Source organism: Cicer arietinum, chromosome 1 (assembly GCF_000331145.2).
Source record: "Cicer arietinum cultivar CDC Frontier isolate Library 1 chromosome 1, Cicar.CDCFrontier_v2.0, whole genome shotgun sequence".
Taxonomy (NCBI): Eukaryota; Viridiplantae; Streptophyta; class Magnoliopsida; order Fabales; family Fabaceae; genus Cicer; species Cicer arietinum.
In genome coordinates, this window is record NC_021160.2 from 48,361,325 (window position 1) to 48,387,356 (window position 26,032).

The window sequence follows — 26,032 nt, forward strand, 5'->3', positions numbered from 1 at the left end:
ATGTATGCAAATTGATACCTTGCCATTTATGTTTGCATAATATGCTACTTTACTAACTTGAATGAAGAAATGAAATACATTGAGATTCTCTCTATTGGAGAGTTCCATTACTATAGTTTTGTGTGTATAAAGTAATATAAATGTTTAATGTATATCACATGTTCAAGAAACGTGTGTCTATATATACACAACTATAATAATGGAGCTCTATTTCTTTTGAGAAATTGAGAGGATCCCTACCCATCATTCATTTATGATTTGCCGGTAGTGCATTAAATGAATTTAAGATTATGCCATATCTATAACTATAAAGCATCAAGTGAAAATAGAGGAAATCTTACATAAGCTTTGAAAGCAGGGCGGTGAGCAGCCATCTCATATATACAACACCCTGAACAACAAAATGGTATTAAAACAACAGTGAAACCAATAGAAGATATTCATAATAAAAAACAAAAAGTTACCTAGTGACCAAATATCAGATTTGAATCCATAAGGGATATCTGCAAGCAGTTCAGGACACATATAGTTGGGAGTTCCTACAACCTGCATACAAATATTTAAAACAATTATAACCGGTGACTGTACTTTATTATGAAATAAATGCAATACTATTATATAAACTATGTTTCGATCCTTACAAAATATGAGAAATAATAATGAAAGAAAAGTACATTACACCATAGTTTTAAGTAATATCAGATTCAAGTAGAAACTAAAACCTTTTTATTGCTAATAGTTGCCTATTGAATTTGGACACAAGGAATCTAATTTATTCCACTCAAACAAGACTCCATTTCTATCTCCATGTTTCTTATCTTTCCTTTCAAAAACATAGTATTATTGACTATTGAGAGAAACAAATAAGAACAACACCACACCTTGTGTGCCAATTATGAAATATTCTCCAGACTACAAACACAAGTTATAAGTACCAAATACCATCTTGGTTACATTAACATACACCTACCTAGTACCTTCAATATAGAACTTAGACAGTTTTAAGTGTTGCTGTGATCAACTCAAAACAGTAAGAAAAATAAAATCCAAAGATAACAAAAAAATAAAGGAAAAAGTGGAAGCACTTGAACATATTTAGTTATATGCAGGAGGAAATTGTTCCAAGGATTTCAAGACTATGTATTAGTCTTTTAGTTCGGCTATTATAAAGAGTGTTGAGAATTCAGATTAGTAGCAGAGCAATAAGAATAAAATGAGCAGTATGGTGTGAAGGAACATATCATCCGAGCAATTAAAGTGATTTTGATTGCTATTATTTACTCAATGCTTACCGGTGCCGTGATACTTAATGACAAACATAGTAACAAATAGAGGTTTCTGTTCTTATGAACAAATTATGTTCTGGGGAACATGATTTGGGAGGGAGATGTCCAATAGAACTGCATGATTTCTGAGTGTGAGCATTACTATATGTCACCATTATGAGAGAGAAAAATGGCGAAGTGGGAAAAATGTGAAGATTGAAAACCCTAAACTCATAACTCTGCTTCAGTGCTTCTCTCAGCATGTAGGATACATCAATATTATGGAAACTTGTCAGAACAAAATTTAGCATGAACCCTTACATCCTTTAAAAATAAGTTTAAAATCATAGAAGACAAAGATGAAAGCAACAAGTTTTCAATTTCACACGTACCGAAGAAGTCAAATCATCTGCTTTTAGTGTCTTAGCAAGCCCAAAATCCCCTACATAAATATCAGGAAATTATAGGCAAAATAAGGATGAAGAATTAATCAATCATCAATCTCCAATGCTATAAAAAATGGTATAATATATAATATGAACTCACCCAGTCGAACATCCTGATCCTTTGTAAGAAAGATGTTAGAACACTGTCAGAAGAGTTTGACAAAATTTAGCTTGGTATATTTTCAAGTGGAATTTAAAAAGAATATAAGGCCATGTAATACCTTTAGGTCACGGTGTAAAACAAAATTTGAATGCAAGTATTCTACTGCCAAAAGTAATTGAGTAACCCATTTGCAGAGTTTCTGAGGAATGTCAAACACTTCCAATGTAAGCAAGCAAAATATTTAAATAAAAATCCAAAATTTAGGAGAGACGAAATATAAACAAAATTACCTCCTCGGGAAAATAAACCCCATTTGATTTTTTCATCAATGCAGCCCTGAAAAGATTTGAAGGGAAAACAATAAATTTTAAACAATCGAGGTTTTTGGGCTCATAAACTTTTACATGACACTCTGATTACAAGTTTTATCCGTAGACTCACACGTCTCCACCTTCACAGTATCCAGTAACAATGCAGACATAACAACCCTACAATCCAACAAAAAAAACAATCACAAACTTAGCTAAAAAGGAACCAATCACAAACTTATGATACAACTTTTTCTATTTTACAACCCAGAAAATTTAACAAATTGTTGAAGTGTGTTAGAACAAGCGAGTGATCCAAGTAATTATGAAGTAAAAGAAATTGGTATTTATAATACTTTTACTATTAAAACTAAAACTTAGCATAAACTCTTAACTCGATGCAATAACTTTTTATCACTCTTAAACCAAACCGAGATTTGGCGGCAAAATCCATTTTGACTTACAACCAAATACTTGTATTTACTAACATGGTTTATAGAATATACTATATATTCATTTTTATAAAATGTCGGTGGATAACAAATTCATTTCGATTTATTTATCATTTTCAAATTTTAAATTTACATGAATTATTTCTTTATTTATATAAAACAACTTTTAGAATTATGTATATAGAAACCGATGGTGTAAAATCCATTCTTATCAATGAAGTACAAATACATATACACACACTTATCCCAGACAACATGATAATAGTAATAATTCAATAAAATAAATTAATTAAATACAACTAATATCAAACTCGGGATAGACCTTCAATCGGTGTTACAGAGATACTTATCCGAAGCAATGTGAAACCAAAGTTATGGGACGAGGAGTATCTCACCTTCTCAACCCAAGCCTCCTTGAATTCTACAATGTAAGGGTGTTTAATTCGAGCAATAAGAGCCATCTACAATTATCAAAAATCAACTAAAACAGTTCAAATCAACAAGCAAGAAAAACGATAAACAAGTAGCCACAAAACAAAAAACTACTACCTCTTGATGAGCAGATCTTCTGCACCGTTCAGTTTGCCTTGCAAGCCTAATTTTCTTCAACACGTATCTACAACAACAATAAATAAACGAAAGCTTCATTTCTCAAATTCTTTCGAAATCAAACACAACACAATACACAAATGGCGCGAACGTTAAACGTACTTCTTCTTCTCCGATTTATGGTTAACGAGAATCGCAGCACCGAACGCACCGCGACCGATCTGCTCCATGATCTCGTATTGATCCATCATAGACACCATTGCAAATGCAAATTCGATTCACCAAAACACCAAACCGCAGAAAATCAATAGCAATTTCACTTTAATTTCAATTTCATTTCTAACGGTTTGCGTTTTCTACTACATTGCATTTGCAATGGAACGGTTTTGAAATGAAGTTTTCTAGTTTTTTTTTTTTTTTGTTATTCCTCTTTTTGTCAATGCGGTTGTGACTGCTTTGGCTACACTCAACTGTCTCTTACACACTCACGTTGACATTAATTATAACAATTAATAATTATCAATTACTATTATTTATGGTAAAAGTGATTGTGCCAGCAGCGTGACTATTTTGTGCAGTAATTGCGTTGATTACGTTCTTTATTAAAAAGAAGAAGAACTAGTTTCTCTCTCTAAGTGAGCATAGCATTAGAACAATTTTTAGAGAGAGAGAGAGTAAGAGCGAGATGGTTAGGACTTGGGGGGCATACACCGACAGATGGTACCAACTACTTTTCCACCTTTCAATTTTCGGTCTTTATTGTTTCAATTTTCCTAAATTTCGTTTACTTTTTTTTTTAACTAAAATATTTTTCGTTTACTTATTAAAACGTCCATTAATGGCTATTTTAAATCTGAGATGTATCAACTTCATGTAGTAATATCGTACCGGATGGTGTTAATTGTGAATTTATGAGTGGAAAGTTCTGCTAAAAAATTATGAGAAGAAAGTAACGGTTTGAAAATTGAATTTCTGTTTTCGGTGACATTAAAAATAATTAGAAAGGAAAATAAGAATTGGTAAAGTTAGCTAAAAAAACCTTTTGGATTTTATCAACAAAAACACTTTTGGAGATTCTTCTTTTCTTCTATGTGAAGAATTAGTTACGAAGCAAGATAGCCAAGAAAGGCATGATGTCTATCTTAAAAATGTATTTTTACTGCAGGCGCATCTTCAGCCCGCCGATGAAAATCTCTGTTTATAGTGCAAAAGCGAATCACATCAATCAATATAATTTCATTTCATGCTTGCTATCATTGGACGGACGGAGACAGTAAATTTCAAATTAACCAAAAATAAAAACAATATTTCATCATCATAGTACTGTTTCTACCTAGTCGTCTTGCTTACAATGGTACAACCAATCATCACTACTTTTACCTTAAACTTCTGCTACAAGTACTTGTAGCGGTAACGAAATAAGTCTAAACATTCACGGTTACACTGCGTTTAGTTTAGGATTAAGTAAATGGTTAAATTTTATGATGGACCACCGTCATAATAAATCTATTATGGGTTTATTTTTAATTATTTTTAAAAATTTCAATTATATTGTTAATATTTATTTTAAGTATAAATTCAAATTTATTCTTATTTTTATATTTAAAAAACGATTATTTGATTGATGTTAATTCAATGAGTTAAATTTTTATATTTTTATTGAATTGATTTCGATCGAATTATTGTTTTAACAGTATAGATCAAGAAGATGTTTTAGTAAATGTTATTTATCTTTGTTAATAATTTTAGATAACTTTTACACATTGACTAAAGATAGATCACCTGTGAAGGTAAACCACTATAGTATTCGAATGAGTAAATAATATTTCAATGTCAATTAAAATATATTGACAACATATACATTAACTTGAATAGTTTATTGGAACATCATGACAAGCTCAAAGATAAAGAGCACTACCAAAAACTATCATAGTTGGCCTATCAATTTTGAATACACATGATGGATAAACTAACCGTACTAATATTAATATAATGTGATCAATTAATATTTTGTTTACTAAACTCAAGATATTGCTATGGATGAGTTGTTTCAAAGAACAATTTTCTCCACTTTCTACGACGACAATCTTCTCTGACATATCTTGAATCAAATCGGAGTTCAATCCAATTCCACTCAAAGAGTGGAAAGCAATATAATCGGAGATAAACGGTTAATCGGATGAAATTCGGGAAAATTGATCTAAATTGGCATTTCTACCATTTTTAATGATTGGACCAGATTTTTCAATTTCTTCTTTTAAAAATAAAATAATTTTAAAATAAATCTTATTTTGCAGATTGTGTGAAGCGGGCCTACCTTACATGCTCCAACAAGCCTAAATCATGGCAAAATGTCATTTTCTATTTTGGAGTAGTAGACACTTTAATTTATATCGATATACTCTATAATCCTCAACAATCCCTGCCTAAATTTTTCAATGTGTGACGTAGTTTAATATTTCACAAACTTTGACTTCATTAGTAGCTTAATATTATAATAACTTGCCTAATTAATATTTAATTTAACATAAATTATTAATTAAATATTTTAATTTTATCATTTTGTAGAAAAGATCAATAATAATCACCATTTAAAAAATTGTAAAAATAGTTAAAATATAATAGATCTCCTGATTTTTCTCACTTGTCTACTCTATTTGTTTAATAATATCTTTTCATGGCTTAATTTAATCACAATTTTTTTCATTTTTACTATACAAATACTATTAATTTTGAGTGGTATGAAGTGATGAATATAATGTTTTTTTTATGCTTGTTATTAATTTAAAATTAAAAGATTTAACTATTATCAATTTGACCTTGATTAAACCTTCCATTATCAATTTAAGAAAATAAATACGAGCAAAAATATATTATTGTCCTAATTAATTTTATTATTAAATCATTAATAAGAAACACAAAAATAATTGTCATGTTTTACATTTTAGATTTTATTATATTGATACAATAGTTACGTAACTGTCATTTATATTTTTTCCTGATACAATAGTTACGTATATGTCATTTATATTTTTTTCCTGAAGCAGTCATTATCAATTATATAACTAACTACTCTCTAATTGGCTAAAATCCTCTAATTTTAAAAAAATATATATTTTATTTCAAAAAATATTTTATTGTATTTTATTTTAAAAAATACTTTAATTAAAAAATATTTTATAGTATGAAACCACTAGAAATATTAACGGTATTTTTTATTATATAAGTTATTTATCCTTAAAAAAAATCAAAATTTCATTTTTATTCTTTATAAAAAAATATGTGCATTTTTCATTTTTTGAATTATCATTGATATAAAAAAACATGACACTAATATTAAAATAATGCGGGATAGATATTTATAATTGATGCTTAAAAACATAAGAAAAATATTAATCAATGATAAATATAAAAAATCATAAAATAAAGATTTGTCATTGATACATAAAAAATTACCTGACAAATATATGTCATTGATGAGTATTTATAAATCATGCACAAAAAACACCAAACCAATATTTACAAGTGATATATATATATATATATATATATATATATATATATATATATATTGATAGATATAAATAAATAAGATTTATGAATGGTAATATAAAACTATTTGTAAAATATTCAGAATTACTAAATTATTTTTTGATGTCTAAACAAGACATATATAAAATACGAATGATATATTACATTTTTTGACCTCTAAATATTTATCAATGATAAATAAAATTATATTTTCTTGCTAGTTAAATCTCGAACCAATATCTACGTTAGTTCAATATTCACAATATTACTATGATTGTAACTCTTATAAATTGGATATACAAAAAGTGTTAATAACCTAAGGGAAAATATATTGATTTCTTAATTTAATTTGAAGTAATAATTTTTTCTTTTAATTTAATTATTTAATTAATTTAAAATAATGATTTGATTTTTATGTCTTAAAATTACAATGATATATATATATATATAGATATATATTAAATTTACAAAATTGATTATCAATTTCAAAAAAATTTATATATTTAAATTATCCTTAACTCAAATATTCGAATAAACTCATATATTTATTTACAAACGATAACAACATTATATCCTACAAATAAAAATTCATCAAAATAATATATTCTTTGGTTTTTATCTTTCACCAATTGCAAATATAGATTTTTTATTTGATAAATAAGATGTTTTTGTTGAAGATAAAAATATGACTTTGTTTAAGAATTTAAATTATGAATTTAATAAAAATTTGAATTTTGTTTAAAATGATAATTAAATTTATGTAATGATTAATTTTATAAAATTCTTGTAATATTATTTTATGACATAAAAATACTATAAAATTAAGTAAATGATAAATTAAAAAAAAAATTAAACAATTGCAGAAAGTATTTTGGCCAAGGTGGATAAAGAGAATCAGAAATGGGATGGCCACATGTCCCGAAAAGAGTTGTATAGACTCAGAAAGGAAACATGACGTATATTTGAGGCTCCTATTTCCCCTTTTCAAATCAAAATCATTAAATCATATCCTTTATATTATACACTGCACTTTTTTAGTTCTTAATTCACAATTGATATCATATTTTTTAAGATAGATTTGCATTTGGCAGAACCTGCCAGCCAGGTGATTTTTAATTACCGATGATGCTTACAAGTGTTATAAAAACATACCAAAATAAAAAAATTATTTTATTTTTTTACTTTTTATAAATTAAAAAAAGTAAATTATACAACTTTCAAATTTTTTTATTTTTATTTTAATTATTTTAATAAATGTGACAGTATTTGTTAACATTTTCTTTTAATTAATTATCACAAAGTGGCATGTAAGTCTCGACAGCCACATGTCTAAGACGGCTCTGTCACAACAGATATCAGTGAAAATGTACAGATATTGCTTCCTCATTAGTGTATTTTTAATCATTTCTTTTCAAATGGCTGCATGAGCCATCATTCATATTAAATTAATACTTCAAATATTCACATACATCATACACCACTATAAATATGTGTTTCCTTCACCATTATCTGCATGCACTTTAATCTTCTTCTCTTCAATATGGCTTCAAAATTAATCTCTGTCTTTATACTTGTTCTCTTTTGCTTGCTTCTTATCAGGGACACTTCTGGTCTGTCATTAATTTTCTCTTCTTCTTTTTTTACTACTTCATTTTTAAAAATTTGTTTTGTCTAGTGTATTGTTTTATTCGTGTTAGCTTTTAGAGTACAAGCATTCATTTTATAAATAAAATAAATAATGTTTGTTTACTTGTAGGTTGCAGTTCTGCATATGCATGCTTTGATACTAATGGTGGAAGTCTCAAAAGTATTCATATCAGGAAGGTTTGTCAAACTTTTTTTTTTGGCTTTTAGTATATATAAAATATTTATGCATTAATATGTATCATCATTATTATTATTTATTTATTTATTAATTAATTAATAATAATAAGTACATATAAAAACAGGGTTTTTCTCTTTTGTCCATTCTGTTATCTTTGAAGATAAATTTGAATTTTTTCAAACAATATAGTTGTTTTTTTTTTTAGATTTTACTTTCCTAAAGAATTGGTTATATATATGTATGTTGTACATTTCTTAACTCTATATGATTGTGCAGATGCTGTTTGGTTTGAAGGATAAAAAATCAAGTTTAATGGTTAATCTCAAAGGATCTTCAACAAGGATCAAGTATGATGAAAAATCATTGATTGGAGAGTTGAGGAAGGTTCCTACAGGTCCAGATCCACTACATCATCATAACATTGGCAACCCCATTAAGCCTGAAACTCCTTAAACTTACTGAAGAAATTAAACTTGTTAATTTATGTATTTTGATCTAGTATTTGTTACATGTGGACATGTGAAAAAGAAAAAACAAGTTTAAGTCTAGTAGTTTTGTTTTGTCTTGTTTTTTGAATATGTATCTAGGTAATTTCTGTTATTTTTAGTACTTATTAAGATGTTCGTAAGCTTGTGCACTAAATTTTATTTATCATCATCTATCTATATACCATGAATAGTAGTCTTTATTATTTTTGGGAATCTTGTTTTTTTTATAAAAAAAATTGGAAAATAAGAAATTAGTATTTAATAAAGTGACATTGATATTTATTTTACAATTGTCATTTTACACTAATAATCATTTTAAAAATTTCTTAAAAATAATTTAAATTTAGTCAATTAAAATTAAAATAACAAAGAAAAACTCTCACTAATAAAATTAAAAACTAATAGAGGTTTGATAAAAATGTAAGTTTAAAAAAAATGGAAAAAGTTTGAGAGGAACATTATATTTTTTGGCATTATCCTACTTACAGCTATAATTTACGATTGGACAGAAACAACATTGACATGATATATTTTTAGCTTCTTTCGCTTGGATACTACAAAAATATAGTACTACTATATCTGCAGCAGATATACTTCAGTTCAAAGACTCTGTAATAAATATAACTAACCTGAACGAAGTTTCTATTCTCTAATGGTTGCTCATGCTGACGTTGCTTATTTGTAGGATATTACAGCAATCATCACTTTTTTGACACAACTGGATTATTTTCTTTTTTTTTAATACCCAAAAATCATTAGTTTGCATTTTGCAATATTCCAGAAGCAAATTTGGCAAAATGCTCTCTTACCAGGTTAACAAAGGTGGATATTTTAAGGATTTGAAATATTCTACATTTTGTATTTTTGTGTATGCTATTAAATAGTATTCTATTTGTCTCGTTATGATTATAATATACTATATTATTTCAAACAATTTAAGAAAACATGTTCATTATTAATTTAATTGATAAAGATAAATTTAAATTTACTAAAAATTAAAAAACTCGCAAATAATATATAATAGTAAAATACTTATAAATCTTTTAACAGAATCAAAGTTACTGAAATACACATATTTTATTAGATATATAACATTGATGAATTGATTGACCAAAAAGTATATCTTAATAGAAGTTGAAAAAACAAAATGAAATTCTCTAATAATAATGGAGTTGGATTTATGGAAACATCCTCAATTATTTGATCCGGCTGATTTTAAGGTGTAATAGATTCAACGATATCATAGTGTAGTGGGTTTGGACCTGCAGGAGCCATCATCAATCCTTAGATTTTGGGTTTATTTTTAGACCTCATAGAGTCACCGATATTATTATGTAATGGGTTTGGACCTGTAGGAACCATCTCCAATCCTCTAATTTTGGGCTTATTTTTAGACCCCATAGAGTCATCGATATTATTGTGTAATGGGTTTGGACCTGTAGGAACCATCCTCAACTCTACTTTTGGGCTTATTTTTAGACCCCATAGAGTTACCGATATTATTGTGTAATGGATTTGGACCTGTAGGAACTATCCTCAATCCTCTAATTTTGGGCTTATTTTTAGACCCCATAGAGTCACCGATATTATTGTGTAATGAATTTGGACCTGTAGGAACCATCCTCAATCCTCTAATCTTGGGTTTATTTTTAGACGCCATAGAGTCACCGATATTATTGTGTAATGAATTTGGACCTGCATGAACCATCCTCAATCCTCTACTTTTGGGCTTATTTTTAGACCCCATAGAGTCACCGATATTATTGTGTAATGGGTTTGGACCTGTAGGAACCATCCTCAATCCTCTAATTTTGGGTTTATTTTTAGACCCCATAGAGTCACCGATATTATTGTGTAATGGATTTGGACCTGTAGGAACCATCCTCAATCCTCTAATTTTGGGCTTATTTTTAGACCCCATAGAGTCACCGATATTATTGTGTAATGGGTTTGGACCTGTAGGAACCATCCTCAATCCTCTAATCTTGGGTTTATTTTTAGACCCCATAGAGTCACCGATATTATTGTGTAATGGATTTGGACCTGCAGGAACCCTCCTCAATCCTCTACTTTTGGGCTTATTTTTAGACCCCATAGAGTCACCAATATTATTGTGTAATGGATTTGAACCTGTAGAAACCATCCTTAATCCTCTAATTTTTGGCTTGTTTTTAGATTCAATTAAGTCAACGATACTATAGTGCAGTGGGTTTGGAGCCGAAGGAACCATCCTCAACTCTCCTTGTTGATCAAGCTTCAAAATATTTCTTTTATCTTTCAAACCAGACAACATCTGCAAAAGATGAGCTTTATTTAGATATCTTGAATATCCTAACATAAAAAACTCTAAACCTTTCTAAAATAAAATAAAAATCTTGTTTCTTTTACTCAATAAAAATCTTGTTAATGTCATCTTCATCGGTAAGAACTGAAAAAGAGAAAAACCCAGCTTATTTTTTCTATGAATAAAAATCCTACTTCTTTTATATAAGTATTTTTATAAAGAAAACCCTGCTTTCTTTGTACTGCATTATTTATTATTTATTTAATTTAATATTAATACACAAACAAGCCTATTATAATAGTGTGACAAACCTTTCTGTTTTCAATCTCATTAAGACTTTGTCCATTAGCATCAACGTAACCTGCAAGTAAACAAATATTTATAATATTAATAAAAAATTACTCAATAAACACGTGCAACTCTGATTTATCCAAAACGCGTTTTTTAAAGGATCTAAAATATTGTTTCATGGTACACGTGTTTTTACAAATATTTCATCTTATCATAATTAATTCATATTAGTATTTTTCAATTCAACTATAACTTAAAATTGTATTTACAAAGATTCTAATGCTACCAACAATTTTCTATCCTTGTTTATTACTTAATTAATGAATCGAAAATCCAATTTTGTTTGGATCAATGTAATGTTACTTATTTTTTATTTATTATATGAATGAATGTTGTTTATACTTTATACTATAAAAACTACTAACATGAATAAAACAATGCACAACATAAATCCATGTTTAAAAAAAAATTAAAATTGTGAGAAAAGGAGAAGAGAAATAGAATATTGACAAACCAGAAGACTCCCTTATTAAAAGCAATGAAATAAGCACAAGAATAAGGACAGAGGTTGGAATGAATTTTGAGTCCATTGAAGGGAATTGAAAAATATAGGCGTGAGTGATGTTTTTGGTGAATAATAATAATATTCCATATGCAAGCACATATTTATATATAGTGGTGTGTGTGATTTTAGGGTTTGAACGATTGTTAATGGTTCCATGCTACAATTTTGAAAACAAATCATTAAAGCACAATATCACGTTCTCCCTAAAAAAAAAAATAGAGCAATCTTATGTAATTCGTCGAATTGAGTAATTGATTTTATTTTATTTTTATTTATAATCGAATTGCCTAATTGATAGTGAGTACAAATCTGTATTAGTTAAATATATATGATGAAAAAGTGAATAAAGCAAAATTAACCCAAAAAGATTTTTATTTTTATTTTTATTAAAAAGGAATTTTATTTTCAAATCTTGGTTTGGAACATAAATAAATTACGAGCCTACGTCATGTATTCCTTTCCGACCAGTCACTACAACTCTTGTATGGGACATGACCCCTAATTGTTAGTGTTAAACGATCTATTGTGTAACTATTTAAATAATAAATAAAATCATTAATCACACCATCATTAGCTCCAATCTATTACTATTGAGATTTGATACCGACAAGATTTGGTGAGGAAAAACGTAAAAAATTAAAATCTTAGACAATATTTTGTAAGTTAATAATATTTTGCAATTCAATATATTCATGAGATTTTTTTTCATATATAATATATATACTTTTTTTATATCAAATCAAATTATACAGTTGAATATGAATTATTCATGGCATCTTTATCAAATCAGATATATAACTCTGGTTAATTTCAAATTTTATTTTACAAGTGATACCTTAACAAAATAACATATTACTAATTATATCTAGATTTCTAATTTCTAATTATATGAGGTTGTATTTTTGAAAAGAATGAGAATGTATTTTTGTAGGACAGAATATTATTCATTATATTTAGATTGGTAATATTTTGGGAATATTTTTTTTAATTTTTAGTCTTTTTAATAAATAATAATACCTTTTTGCGACAAATATTTTTTATTTTAAAATTGACCAACATCTTTACTAATTATATATTATATAATTCAAAATTTGTAATATATTTGATTTTTTTTCTTCATATTTTATAACGATTCTTTACTAATATCATGTTATAGATGTTATAATAAGATTAAAAAAAAAAAAGACTACGCTATTGATTACAAACTTACAAAAACAATTGCTACAGAATTAGAAAACGATGAGTATGCGTTTTAGTTATGGAATATCGAGTCTTTCTCGGTTATTTAAAACACTTCATTCTAATAATATAAAATGTTTTAGTTATTTTGATTGATTTATTTATATATGTGAAAAATCATGTGCAACTGAATGCAAAAAACTGATGTACAAAGTGAGTGGTTCACTACCAAGTTTCTAAATGATATTCTTGGAAGTCAATTCAAAATCTAAAAAGCATGGAATTTCATCCCACGTATGAAAAAGAGGATCAACATTTTAAGGTCTTTAAGAATTTATTTGACCATTAAAATTTGTACATTTAATTTAGAAGAATAAATTTATAGAATTTATTGAAATTGTCAGTATTAATATCATTTTGGAACAAATTAAATTCTCTATTCTATAAATAAGGAGACTTGAAAAAATGTGAAGTATTTTTAAATTTGAGTGATTATAAAAAAAAATTGAAAAATCTCTATTTGAGTGTTCATACAAAGAATTGAGGTATCCCAACCATATCATAGTAAGAGGATAGTCTTGATGATCATTTATTGAGTGAATAGGGAATGTTATCATTATTTATAATTTTTTAAGTAAGATAATATTAAAAGAGTAATACACGTGTTAAGTTAAATTATAAATTGCTGTAATTTTATTTGAATTTAGATGTTTCTGCATACCTCATACCTCATGCAAGACCATAGAAAACCATTTGAAAATTTATAATAATAAAAATAAGATATAATCAACCAATTTACAAATTTTATTTTTGAGCGAAAAGTTCATATTATTTCTTAAAGGAAATGTGTGAGGTACATCTCTCTCATAATTTAACGAAAAATATTGATCAACAAGGGTAGAAAATAAAAAATTATTTCAAGACACGTTCATTTTTTTTTTGGAGGATTATACATGCAAAAATACCAGTTAAAAACATTTTTAAAAAAGAAATCAATTGTGATCTATTGTATGCATTTTGTAGGCAAGATTATGAAATAATTTCACATCTCTTTATGGAGTGTCACTTGTCAAAATAAGTCTGATTTGTTTCCTCTTTACATCTCATGTTTAATATGCATGATTCTAGGTACTTACTGTTTCGTGAGTGATTGAAAATAAATATTATTGATGCAAATGAAAATGTAATTGTACATGTGTTGACCTTCTCTTATGAAATATGATATGCTAAAAATAAAAAATATTTTGAGGGGTCTGATGTTGATGTGGCTACCATTGTTCAAAAGACACATCGGTCTATTGTTAATTTTTATAATGCTAATGCGGTGTTGTTGAAGACGTTAAGTGGAGGTCCCAGATTGTTTATATATGATATTCGTTGGACACTCTCATTTTGTAGTTGTTATAAACTTAATGTTGATGTAGTAGGTCCCATAGGTGAGGAAAAATGAGATATTGATGCTGTATTGAGAGATGTTAATGATGTAGTAGTTGTTGGCAAGTTATTTCGCTATCAAATTTATAGGTAGTAGAAGTTTTAGCTATGTGTAAAGTTTGGAATTTATTAAAGATATGTCGTTTATGAGTCTTATAATACAGTCAAATGCTTTTAATGTAGTCGTGACGTTGAACGTTCTTCAACAATTTCTCCAACCTATTTTGATTATGTTATTGGAAATTCTATTAATTTTATTGTTTGTTTTCATAGTTTAACTTTTTTAAATGTTAAACATAAAAACCAACCAAAGTGCACATTTTTTTAACTAAATATACTTTTTATAACTTAGATTGTATATGAATTATAGAGACTCTAACTTGTATATATGTTGTCTTTGATTTGTTGTGATATTTTCTTTAATGAAATTATCATTAACACAAAAAATAAAAATAAAAACATAGGTGAGCAAAAAGTCGAAATATTTATGGCAATTGCATGTCGGACATATTAAAATCACCCCAACATGTGTTACATATTGTTTTAGTTTAGGTGTTTTATTTTTTATTTTTGATAAAGGCTTTTACCTAAGTTCTGCAGATATAAAGTTTTTTCTATTAAGTTAAAAATAAAAGTTTCCCTTATAAGCATCTGTTGGGTGGGTGGGGGAAGGCCCAAGTGAAGTGATCGGGCATCGGTTAGAGGAAGTTAGAGCAAAGCACAATTTTAGTAATGAAAGTATAATATATTGTTATTTTAGTCTATAACTTAAAAAATATTTTAAATTAGTCATCGAACTATCAAAATGGTCTATAAAAATATAATTTTTTATTATAAAAATTTCTAAAAGATACAATTTATCGTTATAATGTCAAAGATTAAACTATCATTTTAATGATTTGATGGCTAATTTAAGTTTTTTGTTGAGTCAAAAATCAAAACCACAACATCCTATATTTTTAGATACTAAAATTGTAGTTTACTCTATACAAATAAAATTAAAAATTATAATTTTATAAATGATATTCATTTAAATAGTTAACATATAACAAATATTTGTCTTATATATAATTTATACATTAAATTATATTCAATAAATATATTATAATTTTCTTTATTTAAAAATAATTCAAGAGACATAATAAACACTTATAATTTAAATAATTAATTTGTAAAATATTTTTTAATTAACTGATCGATGATAAATATTTATTTGCATATTTTATAAAATAAATTTTAATTAATGTATTCTACTTCATATGTATCACAATAACTATTACTATACTAAAACAAATTTGTTACAAAATGAATACCATTAAAAGAAAATTTTACAACTCTAACATAAACCTTATTGGAATAAGAGGACAATATACATTTGACATTTTTACTAACTAAATTATCGAAATGCTCAAAATTAAACACATTGCAATTCTTTATGCCTATTAAGGTTTGAACAAGTAATTAGAATCCCAGTAGTTATTGAAGATTCAGCTTTGCCTAAGAGTCCTATAAGTCTACTAGCACCATATGATGAACAATCAAAATCCTTCAAAATTTGAAGAACTGTCTATCATAACCCAAATTCCTTTCTAACTATTTGAATGATTTAAGGTTATGGCCAAACATCATGAACTCATGCCATTTTACGCTACTCTTCTCGACACATGTTCTTCCTCCAAAAACTTAAACAACCTCAGAAAAATCCACGCACGCGCCATCATTTTCGGAATTTCACACCATGATTTCATTCGAACAAAGCTTGTATCTTGCTACGCTTCTTGTTCCCAATTGCATCAAGCAAATATCCTCTTTTCATTTACAAATCGCCAACCCACTTTCCTATTCAACTCTCTCATTAGAGCCTATTCATCACTTAACATGTTTTCTCATTCCCTCTCTCTTTTTCGTCAAATGGTTATTTCATTTAAACCCTTTGATCGCCACACCTTACCCGTTGTGCTTAAATCTTGCGCCGGGTTATCGGCTTTAAGGATTGGTCAACAAGTTCATGGAGCAGTTTTGGTCAATGGGTTTGGTTTAGATTTGAAAAATTTGAATGCTTTGATACATATGTATGGCAAGTGTGGTCATTTAGGTTTTGCGCGCAAAGTGTTTGATGGAATGTGTGAAAGGAATGAGGTTACTTGGTCCACGATGATGTCGTGTTATGGGATGCATGGTAGGTTTGAAGAAGTTTTTGAGATGTTTGGTAGAATGGTGGAAGAAGGAAAGAAGCCGGATGGTGTTACTTTTACTGCAGTTTTGAGTGCGTGTAGTCATGGTGGTTTTGTAGAGAAGGGGAGGGAATATTTTGAGATGATGGAGGTGAGGTTTGGTGTGAAGCCTGAGCTGAGACATTATACATGTATGGTGGATATGTTGGGGAGGGTTGGTTTGGTGGAAGAAGCAGAGAAGTTGATTTTGAGAATGGATGTTGAGCCTGATGAAGCTTTGTGGGGTGCCTTGTTGGGGGCTTGTAAAACTCATGGGAAGGTTGATGTGGCTGAGAGAGTTGTTGAGAGAGTTTATGGGAGAGAACTGAGTGTTGTTGGATCATCAATTTGAATTCAATATACATGATTTTTGCACATAACAAAACAAGGTTATACTTCATTCTTTTATATCTTTACTAGCGTATGGGATCACCCATCATGGGTGATAGAAAACCCAGCTGGTATGAAGTTTAGTTTTCTTATACGCCACACAACTTGGTACAATGTAGATAAACAAACTGTGTTTTACTAACAATGTGATTCTTGGTGTAATGTATTTAGATAAACGAATTGTGTTTTATTTACAACTTTTTACATTATGATTTTTTGGTGTAATGTGGATATGTAAAATGTGTTTTATTAAAAATATGATTTTTCTAGAGAATTTGTCTAAAATGCTATAAAGTTTGAGTATATCTTAGGCTGCATAAACATTAGGAAAAATTTAGGTTGTAAATTGTAATGTTTTTTTGATTGGGACACTTTAGAGTAAAAATCACTTTCTTGTACTCGATTAGTAGGTATGATGAGTGAGTTATGTTATTGTGCAACTCAATCACAAAATTCAATCATCCTCATAAGGTTCTTTTCCAGATAAATTGGGAACATAGCCACATAATTTTAGCTCAAATGACAGAAGCTCCAATGCTGAGTAAATAGAGTTGTTCTCTTCATGATATTTATCACCAGACACAAATTTATGAATGCTGGAATCAATCTCAATGGAACTGAATGCTAGTTTCTTTTGCAAGCCACGTTCTTTCATTGCCATTCTAACCTTGCTAGCACCATCCCATTTTCCAACCGCAGCATATATGTTAGAAAGAAGCACATAATTGGAATCTCCCTCAGGATACAATTCAACAAGATACTTCATCACTTTTTCAGCCAATTTAACGTCCCCTTGAGTCCTACAAGCAGCAAGCAATGACCCCAACACCACTTCATTAGGCTTCATTGGCATTTTCTTGATTACATGCCATGCCTCCTTCACCCTCCCTGCTCGACTATAAAGATCCACTAAGCAACCATAATGCTCAATCCTCGGCAAATTTCTACTAACCTTCTTCATGTTAGCAAAGATTTTCAGTCCCTCATCGATCAATCCAGCATGACTGCACGCCGTGAGGGCACCCGTGTAACTAACTCCATCAGGCTCGAACCCTTCCTTTTTCATTGAATAAAAGAAACTTAGAGCCTCATCTGCATGCCCATTCACAGCAAAACCAATAATGATCGAATTCCACGACACCAAATTCCGCTGAGACATTCCATCGAAAACTTGACGAGCAAACCCTATACACCCGCATCGTGCATACATGTCGATCAACGAATTGGAAACTTTAACGTTATCTCTAAACTCTTTCTTCATCACAAATCTATGTACCCACAAACCAAGACCAAGTGCACCCAAGTTAGCACACGCTGAAATCACAGCAATAACAGTCACATAATCAGGTACAACACCATCAAGCTGCATTTCTCTAAAACACTCAACGGCTTCTTCATGACAATCTCTCTTCACAAACCCACCAATAATCGAAGTCCAAGAAACAGCATTCTTCATAGGCATTTCATCAAACAATTTCAGTGCATCTTCAATTTCACCATTCTTCATGTACCCACCAATCATAGTGTTCCAAGATACCAAATTTCTGACACCCATTTGATCGAATACCAACCTAGCTGAACCAGCACGACCACATTTAGCGTACATGTCGATCAACGCAGTTCCCACCTTTATATCGTTAACGGCAAAACCATGTTTGAAAGCGTATGCGTGTAACGTAGCTCCAAAGGTAATGGTAGTAATGGAGGGTTGGTGAGCGCAAGCAGAGAGGAGAGTGATGAGAGTGATGTTGTTTGGTTCAATTCCAGATTCTCTCATGCGTGTGAATTCGGAAGCAGCTTCGTGTAAATGGCCGTTTCGACAGTGGTGAGAAATGGTGGCTGTCCATGATGATACGGTGAGGTGTGTGTATTTTGCGGGGGGTGTATGTTTTAGAGAGAGGGTTTGACTTGGAATTGGAAGAGGAGTATGTGAAGGTGGTTTTGGAGGATGAGAATGTTGTGTTGGGGTTGTTTTGCACGTAGTAAGGATCATTCTTTACGAAAAGCAAAATCCTTTCTAATTTAGGATGGTATACTCATTTTTGTGGTGATGGAGTAATAAATAAGGAGGAGAGATAACAGAATTGAGGGCTATCAGTAAAAATAAAGAGGATTGGGATGGTACAAGTGTTGGTGCAACGTGCTTAGAGGTCTAAAGAAAATGTTAGAGTGAAGTATTTTAAATAAAAAACAAACACCGTACTTGTCCAACAGACTTTTTTAGAAAAAAGTACGAGACCTATAAAATTTTAAAAAGAATCAAGTTTTACTAATCAAGTTGGATTAGACTAATATATAATGGAATATAAGACGGGTTATAGTATGGTTCAAGGAAAGTAAATTTGTAATCTAAACCGTGATATTAAAATAATGTAGTGTACTCTGTAATAGAAAGATTACAACAGTCATTCCGTGGTCAATTGTTTATATTTTGGTGTCTTTTTTCTTTATAGCTGGATTTGATTTTCTATTCTATCAGTTACTGTTAAAATATAAATTGTTTTTTGTGAAGACCGCAAAAAAAGACCAAAACAACATTTATATACATCTTGGTATAGTACTCTGCAGTATTTTAATGTCAAACGCAATACAAATACAAAGAAAGCAAATAATTTATGCCTTTTAGCTGCTGAGAGAAAAAAACAGACAGTGTGAATCCAAGTCAATTTCATCACGAACTACAGAAACAAAAACCTCAAATTCCACTGAATTCAACTCTTCATCATCTAGCATCAGCAGAAGTAAAAGAGTCAGCAAATCCAGTAGGCCTCACTGGAATACTTCCCTTACTGTCTTCAAGACTAGCAGCATTACTATAGCTAGACTCATTGCTTTCTGCATCCTTCCAAATTTTCAACATTTGAGGAAGTGGTCGATTGTAGTCAATCACAGAATATTGATCCAATTCGTCGTCGACTGGTCGCCATTTCTCGACTAACGCTGATAGTACATTGACTGCATGACTCATATCTGGCCTATGGTATGCTTCCCTAGCAGTGCAATGTCCTGCAAGTTCTGATACAATAGTTATACTCTCATATGTTTCTTCACTTTGTTCGAAAGCTGGATCTATCGCAGCCATAAGCTTTTCTTTGTTTGATTTTACTCGCCAAAACCATTCAGCCAAGTATCGGATTTCCTCTGACCGGCTCTCGTCAAGTGCCGTTAGTCCAGTTAGAAGTTCTATTAACACAACTCCGTAGCTGAACACATCAACTTTTGTGGTGATTTTCCCCATCACTGAAACACATGAAGACAGACATAGTGTAAGACTAGCAACCTTAGTTCAAAAGAAAACATATAAAAAACACCAACAAAGAGTAGAATTTTTTATTACGGAATTCAGCCAATTGTGCTTACATCTCTGACTGCAAAGTGGCTATAGTTATAGTATATCATTCAAGCTTAGGATTACAGATTACAACATGTGTTTAAATACTATGGTTTAGTTTACAAGATTACAACTTGTATTTAAATATTGGCCACTCAAGTGACTTGTCCACTTATAAGTAAACTATGAGCCATATCCGACACATGCTGTGACACCGCACATCTATAAGTATGATGATCACTATGATGCAATGTTTCTGAACTGAACTATTGGACAAGGCATACAAGGATCATGTTGCTTAGAAATTCTGAAACATTGAACTCATTGAACAGACAGTTAGTTATCCTTTTTCATGTTAACTTTTTGTTTTCTCCATATAAATGAGACATCTTTTATTTTACGCTATACCAAGATGTTTTTGTTTTAACAACATTGTAGCTGAACAAAAACCAGCAAACCCATGCTGATATTGAAAGAGTGTAGTGATTCCACAATTAATTATATGCTGTTTCAATGTTCAATTTCTACAATTTTTTCAGAGTTAGAACTTAGAAGGAAGAAAAGATTCAAAGCAAGGCAATACCTGCATATTCAGGGGCAAGGTAACCAAAAGTCCCAGCAAGCTTGGTTGCTACAGATTTTTCACCATCCGGCGCAAGCTTCACAAGGCCAAAATCTGAAACTTTTGCGCGAAAATCATCGCCTAGTAGAATATTAGAAGACTTGAGATCTCTATGAATAAAGGTCTCGCGGGCAAGACCATGAAGATATTCCATCCCTCTAGCAACATCTAGTGCTATTGAAAGCCTTTGTGACCAACTCAAAGGCTTTAACTCCAATTTTTTCCAATGAAAAAGATGCTGACTTAGAGCACCAAGTGGCATAAACTCATAAACTAAAAGTCTTTCATTTCCTTCAATGGAATACCCCAAAAGAGATACCAGATGCCTGTGCCGAACCTTAGAAAGAACAGCTATTTCAGATTGAAATTCTTCCACTGCCTTATTGCCAATAGCTCCATGCTCCATTCTCTTCACTGCTATTTTGGTTCCATCTTCTAATTCCCCTTTATAAACAGTTCCAAATCCACCGCGGCCTAGTTCATTTTCCGATGCAAAATTATCAGTAACCTTGCGTAGTACTTGCACGGATATGACATGGTTACCAGCCTCAATTAGGTAAGAGTTTTGAGTTTCACCGCTTATGTTACTAAAAAAACTCGTTCCAGTCTTTCCTGATAAGCTTCCGATGTTGTTGCTTGAAACCGCAATTTTAACTACATTGTCTCGATCAGATGGATCGCGAGGGTGAACCACAATGGAACTCGAAGCATCCAAGGAGGTTTTCTTGTTCTTAAAGAAACATAAAAAGAGATAAACAACCAAAAAAGCTACAACTGCAGACACTGATACTCCAGCCACTGTATCAAGTCTTTTGTGATTTGAGCTTGAAACTATCTGCTTAGGTGAGGTTGGAGCATTTGAAGGATTGTATGTCGAATTCGGGCTGCTAATAGGACTCGCACTCTCTCCAGTTTGATTACTAAGAAAAAGGTTGCCGACAGTAATAACTTTCACACCATGAAAATTTGGCAAAGGAGATTCAAGATTATTGTCACTTAAATCCAATAACCTCAAAGATTTCAACTTAGTATAATCATCAGGAACTATGCCAGTTATATTATTTTCAGCAAGCCTAATTTCATGAAGTGAATCTAACTTAGCAAGTGAAGGACTTAAAGTACCATTTAACTTATGTTTTGGTAGATTGATTATAGTTACCTCAGAGTTTGAATTGCAGTTTAATCCAAACCATGGTCCTGTGCTACTTGTGCATGGTTTATTACCTGACCAATCAGAAATCAGAAATGATGGATAATTCAGATTATTCAGAAAATCCAATAATGCATTAACTTCAGGGTCACATTCAAGTCCAGGCTTAGTTTGACAAAAGAGATTGTCATCATAAGAAAAGTTTGCAGCTTTAAACTTTGGTATTGGACCCATTAACATGTTATTATTAAGAACAAGTGATTCAAGGTTCATTTCTGCTAAAGATTGCGGAATCAACCCAACAAATTGATTACTGTTAAGGTTGAGTTCCTTCAAGGAAGTTAGGTTTCCAATATTCTCTGGAATTGTCCCTGAGAACATGTTTCCATGTAGCCAAAGTTGTGTTAAGAAAACCATTGAAGCAATAACATCAATAGTACCTGTGAAACCACCTTGTTCTTGATTATTCAACCACAAAACCTGAATTGAAGATTGCGCAAAAGTACTCGGAACGCTACCGGAGAGTTTGTTCCCAGAAAGCCTTAAACTTGTGAGAGATGGCAATGTGCCTAGAAAATCAGGCAATGTTCCAACCAAATTACAATCAACAAATGAAAGATTAGTTAACTGCGTCGATTTTTCCAAATCCAAAGGAAATGACCAACCATTAGTACTAACATTCAATGGATTTTCTTCCAATGACAAAACCCTAAGGCTTGTTAATCCATTGAAGAAATCAAAAGGGATAGCATCAAATGAATTGTAATCCAAGAAAGCAAATTCCAATTTAGATAAACCACTAAAACTTGGTAACATTCCACTGAGATTGTTCCTTTGAAGACCTAAATTGTTGAGTTCTGTGAGTTGGTTAAAGTTTTGAGGTAGTATTCCTCTAAGACCAAGATTCTTGGCTTGAATCTGAGTGACTCTACCTTCAGAACAGAACACATAAGGCCATAATGGAGGACCACATGGATCATCATCTCCTTCTTTTGGCCATTTCAATAGCTCTGGATTTTCCAACCCTTTTCTAAAATCATTCAAAACTTGTAGATCATTAGGGTCTGTAGAACCATTACATATTGTAATGATTAGACAAAAAAATATCAACTTGGAAACTTGTTCTATCAACTTAACTCCCATTGTTGCCCTAGAACAAAGTAAGTAACCTAACATTATCAAGGAAGGAACTTTCAAAGTAAAATCATAACCCCCAATATATCCGAATATATTTTTTGGTCTTAATCCTCTGATTCTCAAAAGAAAAAATCTTAGTAATCCAGAGTTTGACTAGCAGATAAGTAAAATCTAGTCAAATAATACCAATGTCTAATTTCTATGGGGAAGATGAGACATTCTAGAAAGAAATAAGTTCAACATGAGTGTAAGTAAGAGGTAGTGCTAGGTAGTTATTGTTATTTGTTACATGAACTTGGTATAAACAAAAGAATTTTGCTTTATTGAGAAAATGTTGAATGGTAGAAGGAGAAATGAAGTTACTCAAGTGGGAAAAAGACAAAGGACAAGAGAATGTGATTGTGGAGTACCTTCAACTTTTTTACATTTTTTTTTTTCTTTCTTTTGAGTTAAATCCACCATGAATGTCGCTGAGGAAACCTTGCTTTTGCTTTCAACAATGACTTTTTAATTTTATTTTATGCCTCTAACAGTTGATTGATTGGTTGTGTGATTTTTTTGCATTAAAAATTGGGTTGTGAATGATATGATATGAATGAAAGAAAGGAAAAGGAAATGTTAACAATAATTTTGTCGGATCAGTTGAGATTACCAAGTGGATGATATTCTTCCACATTGAAATTAAGTGGGGTCCACTTTGGTCTTCATTGGGATATTTTTTCTATAAAAAAATGGTGGGTCAAAGGAGGCATTTGTACTTTTGATGCGTAACATCAACTGAAAGAAACATTGTACTGCTGCTTCCATCCCATGTATGATTTTTTTTAAAGAAGTTTGATTAAAAAATAAATAAAAAATTATAAAAAGCTAGACTTTGAATTTAGAGTTTTATATATAATTATTTTCAAGAAGAAAAAAAAGAAGTTAAGATAGATAAATGGATAGAGTTTTAAGTATATGTTTGGTCAATTAAAAATAAATTAAGCATGTCAATGAATAATATCTAATTTCTACGCTAATAAATTAACATAAAGATAAAAAAGAAATCAATGAGAAAAAAAATGTAAAATATTGTGTTATTATTTGATTGAAAAACATATGAGAAAAAATATATTTAATTATGTATTCATATTAAATGATGTTTACTAAGTATTTACTTATTTAATCACTCTTTTTTATTAAATTGACATATTGTTTGGTCAATATAATTAATGGTTCCATCACAACAAATTGTAAATATATTGTTACCAATAATCTATAATTAATTGTTACTTAAAACTTTATGATGATAATTTTATAAAGTGATTAATATTTGTTTCCTGATATCTATTTTACTTTTTCCATTTTTGAGATAAAATTTGAATATGAAACTAATAGAAAAAATATGATTTAATTTATTTCTTATCTCTCTTGTTGTCAACAAAAATCTTTAATGATCTAAAAATAACAAGATTTTTTGAATAAAATTCTAATGATCTAAAATATGATAAATGATGTGAATTTATTTCATTTTATTTCTTTTCTATATATAAAATCGTAAAAAAAATTTACACACAACTCATTTAAATTTATAATATAATATTCAACCAATTAAAATTGGTATTTTAACAATTAAACTAGGTCATATGAATGTAATTAAAATTTATCCATACATAAGATTATTTTCCAGATTAAAACTAGAATAAAAGAAACCAGACACTAATTACGGCAGTATAGGAGTGGTACTGTGATTGTTGTTGATTTGCTGTTTGCTTATAAACCAAAAGAGAAACAAAACAAAAAATGGTGGGTCTGAAGTCTAGTCTTGTTTATAAATGATATAGATTATAGCCTTTAATGGTGGCACCTCCATTTTCATTAAGATGCTCCGCTGATGTCGGTTAGTTTTCCAAATAGTCCGCATGATATTTCTAATGTGTAAGAACCACAATAAAAACCTAAATTAAGACTATCTAAGTAATTTTTAGATATTTATTTCATATTTTTTTTAAATAATTCTAATTAAAGTAATTTCAACTTTATTAATAAGTCCAATTCAATCAACAAATATCATAGATTTAGATATTATATTTCAAATTTTAATTTAAAAATTCTTAATTATATATAAATTTATTTACAATTAATCAATTGAAATTTTTATCATCGTGAATATAATAAGGCCTCCAGCAAAAACAAATGCATTGGCCCTTTATTTTTTAGTTACACTTATGACTATAACTTTATTCTTTTGACCAAATTTATGTGAAGTGAGCGACAAACATAAAAAGAATAATCACTTTGTTTTTTATATTAAGATTATTTAGAACTGATTTTAAACGTAAATCCTTACACGTGGCAATTTGCAGTAATTCTCTTCTCATATTAATTATAGATTAAATGTTATAATCACTTTGTGTTGTGCGTTTATTGACAATAAGATGAATTTTAAAGAATAGGATAAAGCAAAATATTTATATATATATATATATA

At 29.7% G+C, this 26,032-nt stretch overlaps 5 protein-coding genes across 8 annotated transcripts in view; 2 read left to right on the forward strand and 3 right to left on the reverse strand.

Moving 5' to 3' along the window:
* The window catches only part of LOC101494721 (serine/threonine-protein kinase Nek5-like), a 9,244-nt gene extending 5,485 nt beyond the window's left edge, over positions 1–3,759 (reverse strand). For both annotated transcript variants that reach the window (XM_004487402.4, XM_027331549.2), the window contains exons 1-10: positions 3,286–3,759; positions 3,124–3,190; positions 2,970–3,035; positions 2,256–2,302; positions 2,105–2,150; positions 1,933–2,013; positions 1,812–1,854; positions 1,658–1,707; positions 465–546; positions 342–391 (exon numbers count right to left, since the gene is read on the reverse strand). In XM_004487402.4, the coding sequence (XP_004487459.1) occupies positions 342–391; positions 465–546; positions 1,658–1,707; positions 1,812–1,854; positions 1,933–2,013; positions 2,105–2,150; positions 2,256–2,302; positions 2,970–3,035; positions 3,124–3,190; positions 3,286–3,383 (630 nt within the window). In that variant the 5' untranslated portion in view covers positions 3,384–3,759. The remainder of the gene's footprint in view (positions 1–341; positions 392–464; positions 547–1,657; positions 1,708–1,811; positions 1,855–1,932; positions 2,014–2,104; positions 2,151–2,255; positions 2,303–2,969; positions 3,036–3,123; positions 3,191–3,285) is intronic.
* A 4,398-nt stretch (positions 3,760–8,157) lies between these two features.
* LOC140919599 (uncharacterized) lies at positions 8,158–9,170 on the forward strand. Its single transcript, XM_073365971.1, has 3 exons — positions 8,158–8,264; positions 8,411–8,478; positions 8,756–9,170. Exons 1-3 carry the CDS (start codon positions 8,168–8,170, stop codon positions 8,930–8,932), a joined length of 342 nt encoding a protein of 113 aa, XP_073222072.1. The 5' UTR covers positions 8,158–8,167; the 3' UTR covers positions 8,933–9,170.
* Positions 9,171–16,129: 6,959 nt separating this feature from the next.
* On the forward strand, positions 16,130–17,534 carry LOC101494406 (pentatricopeptide repeat-containing protein At1g03540-like). The gene has a single exon (XM_004487400.4). The coding sequence runs from the start codon at positions 16,335–16,337 to the stop codon at positions 17,283–17,285; it is 951 nt and encodes a 316-aa protein (XP_004487457.1). The 5' UTR covers positions 16,130–16,334; the 3' UTR covers positions 17,286–17,534.
* Positions 17,535–17,695: 161 nt separating this feature from the next.
* Positions 17,696–19,618, reverse strand: LOC101494102 (pentatricopeptide repeat-containing protein At1g05750, chloroplastic). The gene has a single exon (XM_004487399.4). It carries the CDS (start codon positions 19,314–19,316, stop codon positions 17,778–17,780), a length of 1,539 nt encoding a protein of 512 aa, XP_004487456.1. The 5' UTR covers positions 19,317–19,618; the 3' UTR covers positions 17,696–17,777.
* Positions 19,619–19,844: 226 nt separating this feature from the next.
* On the reverse strand, positions 19,845–24,155 carry LOC101493565 (receptor-like kinase TMK3). Of its 3 annotated transcripts, none has more exons than XM_073365784.1 (3): positions 23,974–24,155; positions 21,238–22,995; positions 19,845–20,563 (listed from the first exon to the last, which is right to left on the reverse strand). In XM_073365784.1, the coding sequence occupies exons 1-3, from the start codon at positions 24,023–24,025 to the stop codon at positions 20,046–20,048; spliced, it is 2,328 nt and encodes a 775-aa protein (XP_073221885.1). In that variant the 5' UTR covers positions 24,026–24,155; the 3' UTR covers positions 19,845–20,045. The 3 variants fall into 3 exon arrangements, with proteins under 3 accessions (XP_073221885.1, XP_004487455.1, XP_004487454.1); XM_004487398.4 differs by having other exon boundaries at positions 21,238–22,500; positions 22,867–24,137; XM_004487397.4 differs by having other exon boundaries at positions 21,238–24,137.
* Between the last annotated feature and the right edge of the window lie 1,877 nt (positions 24,156–26,032).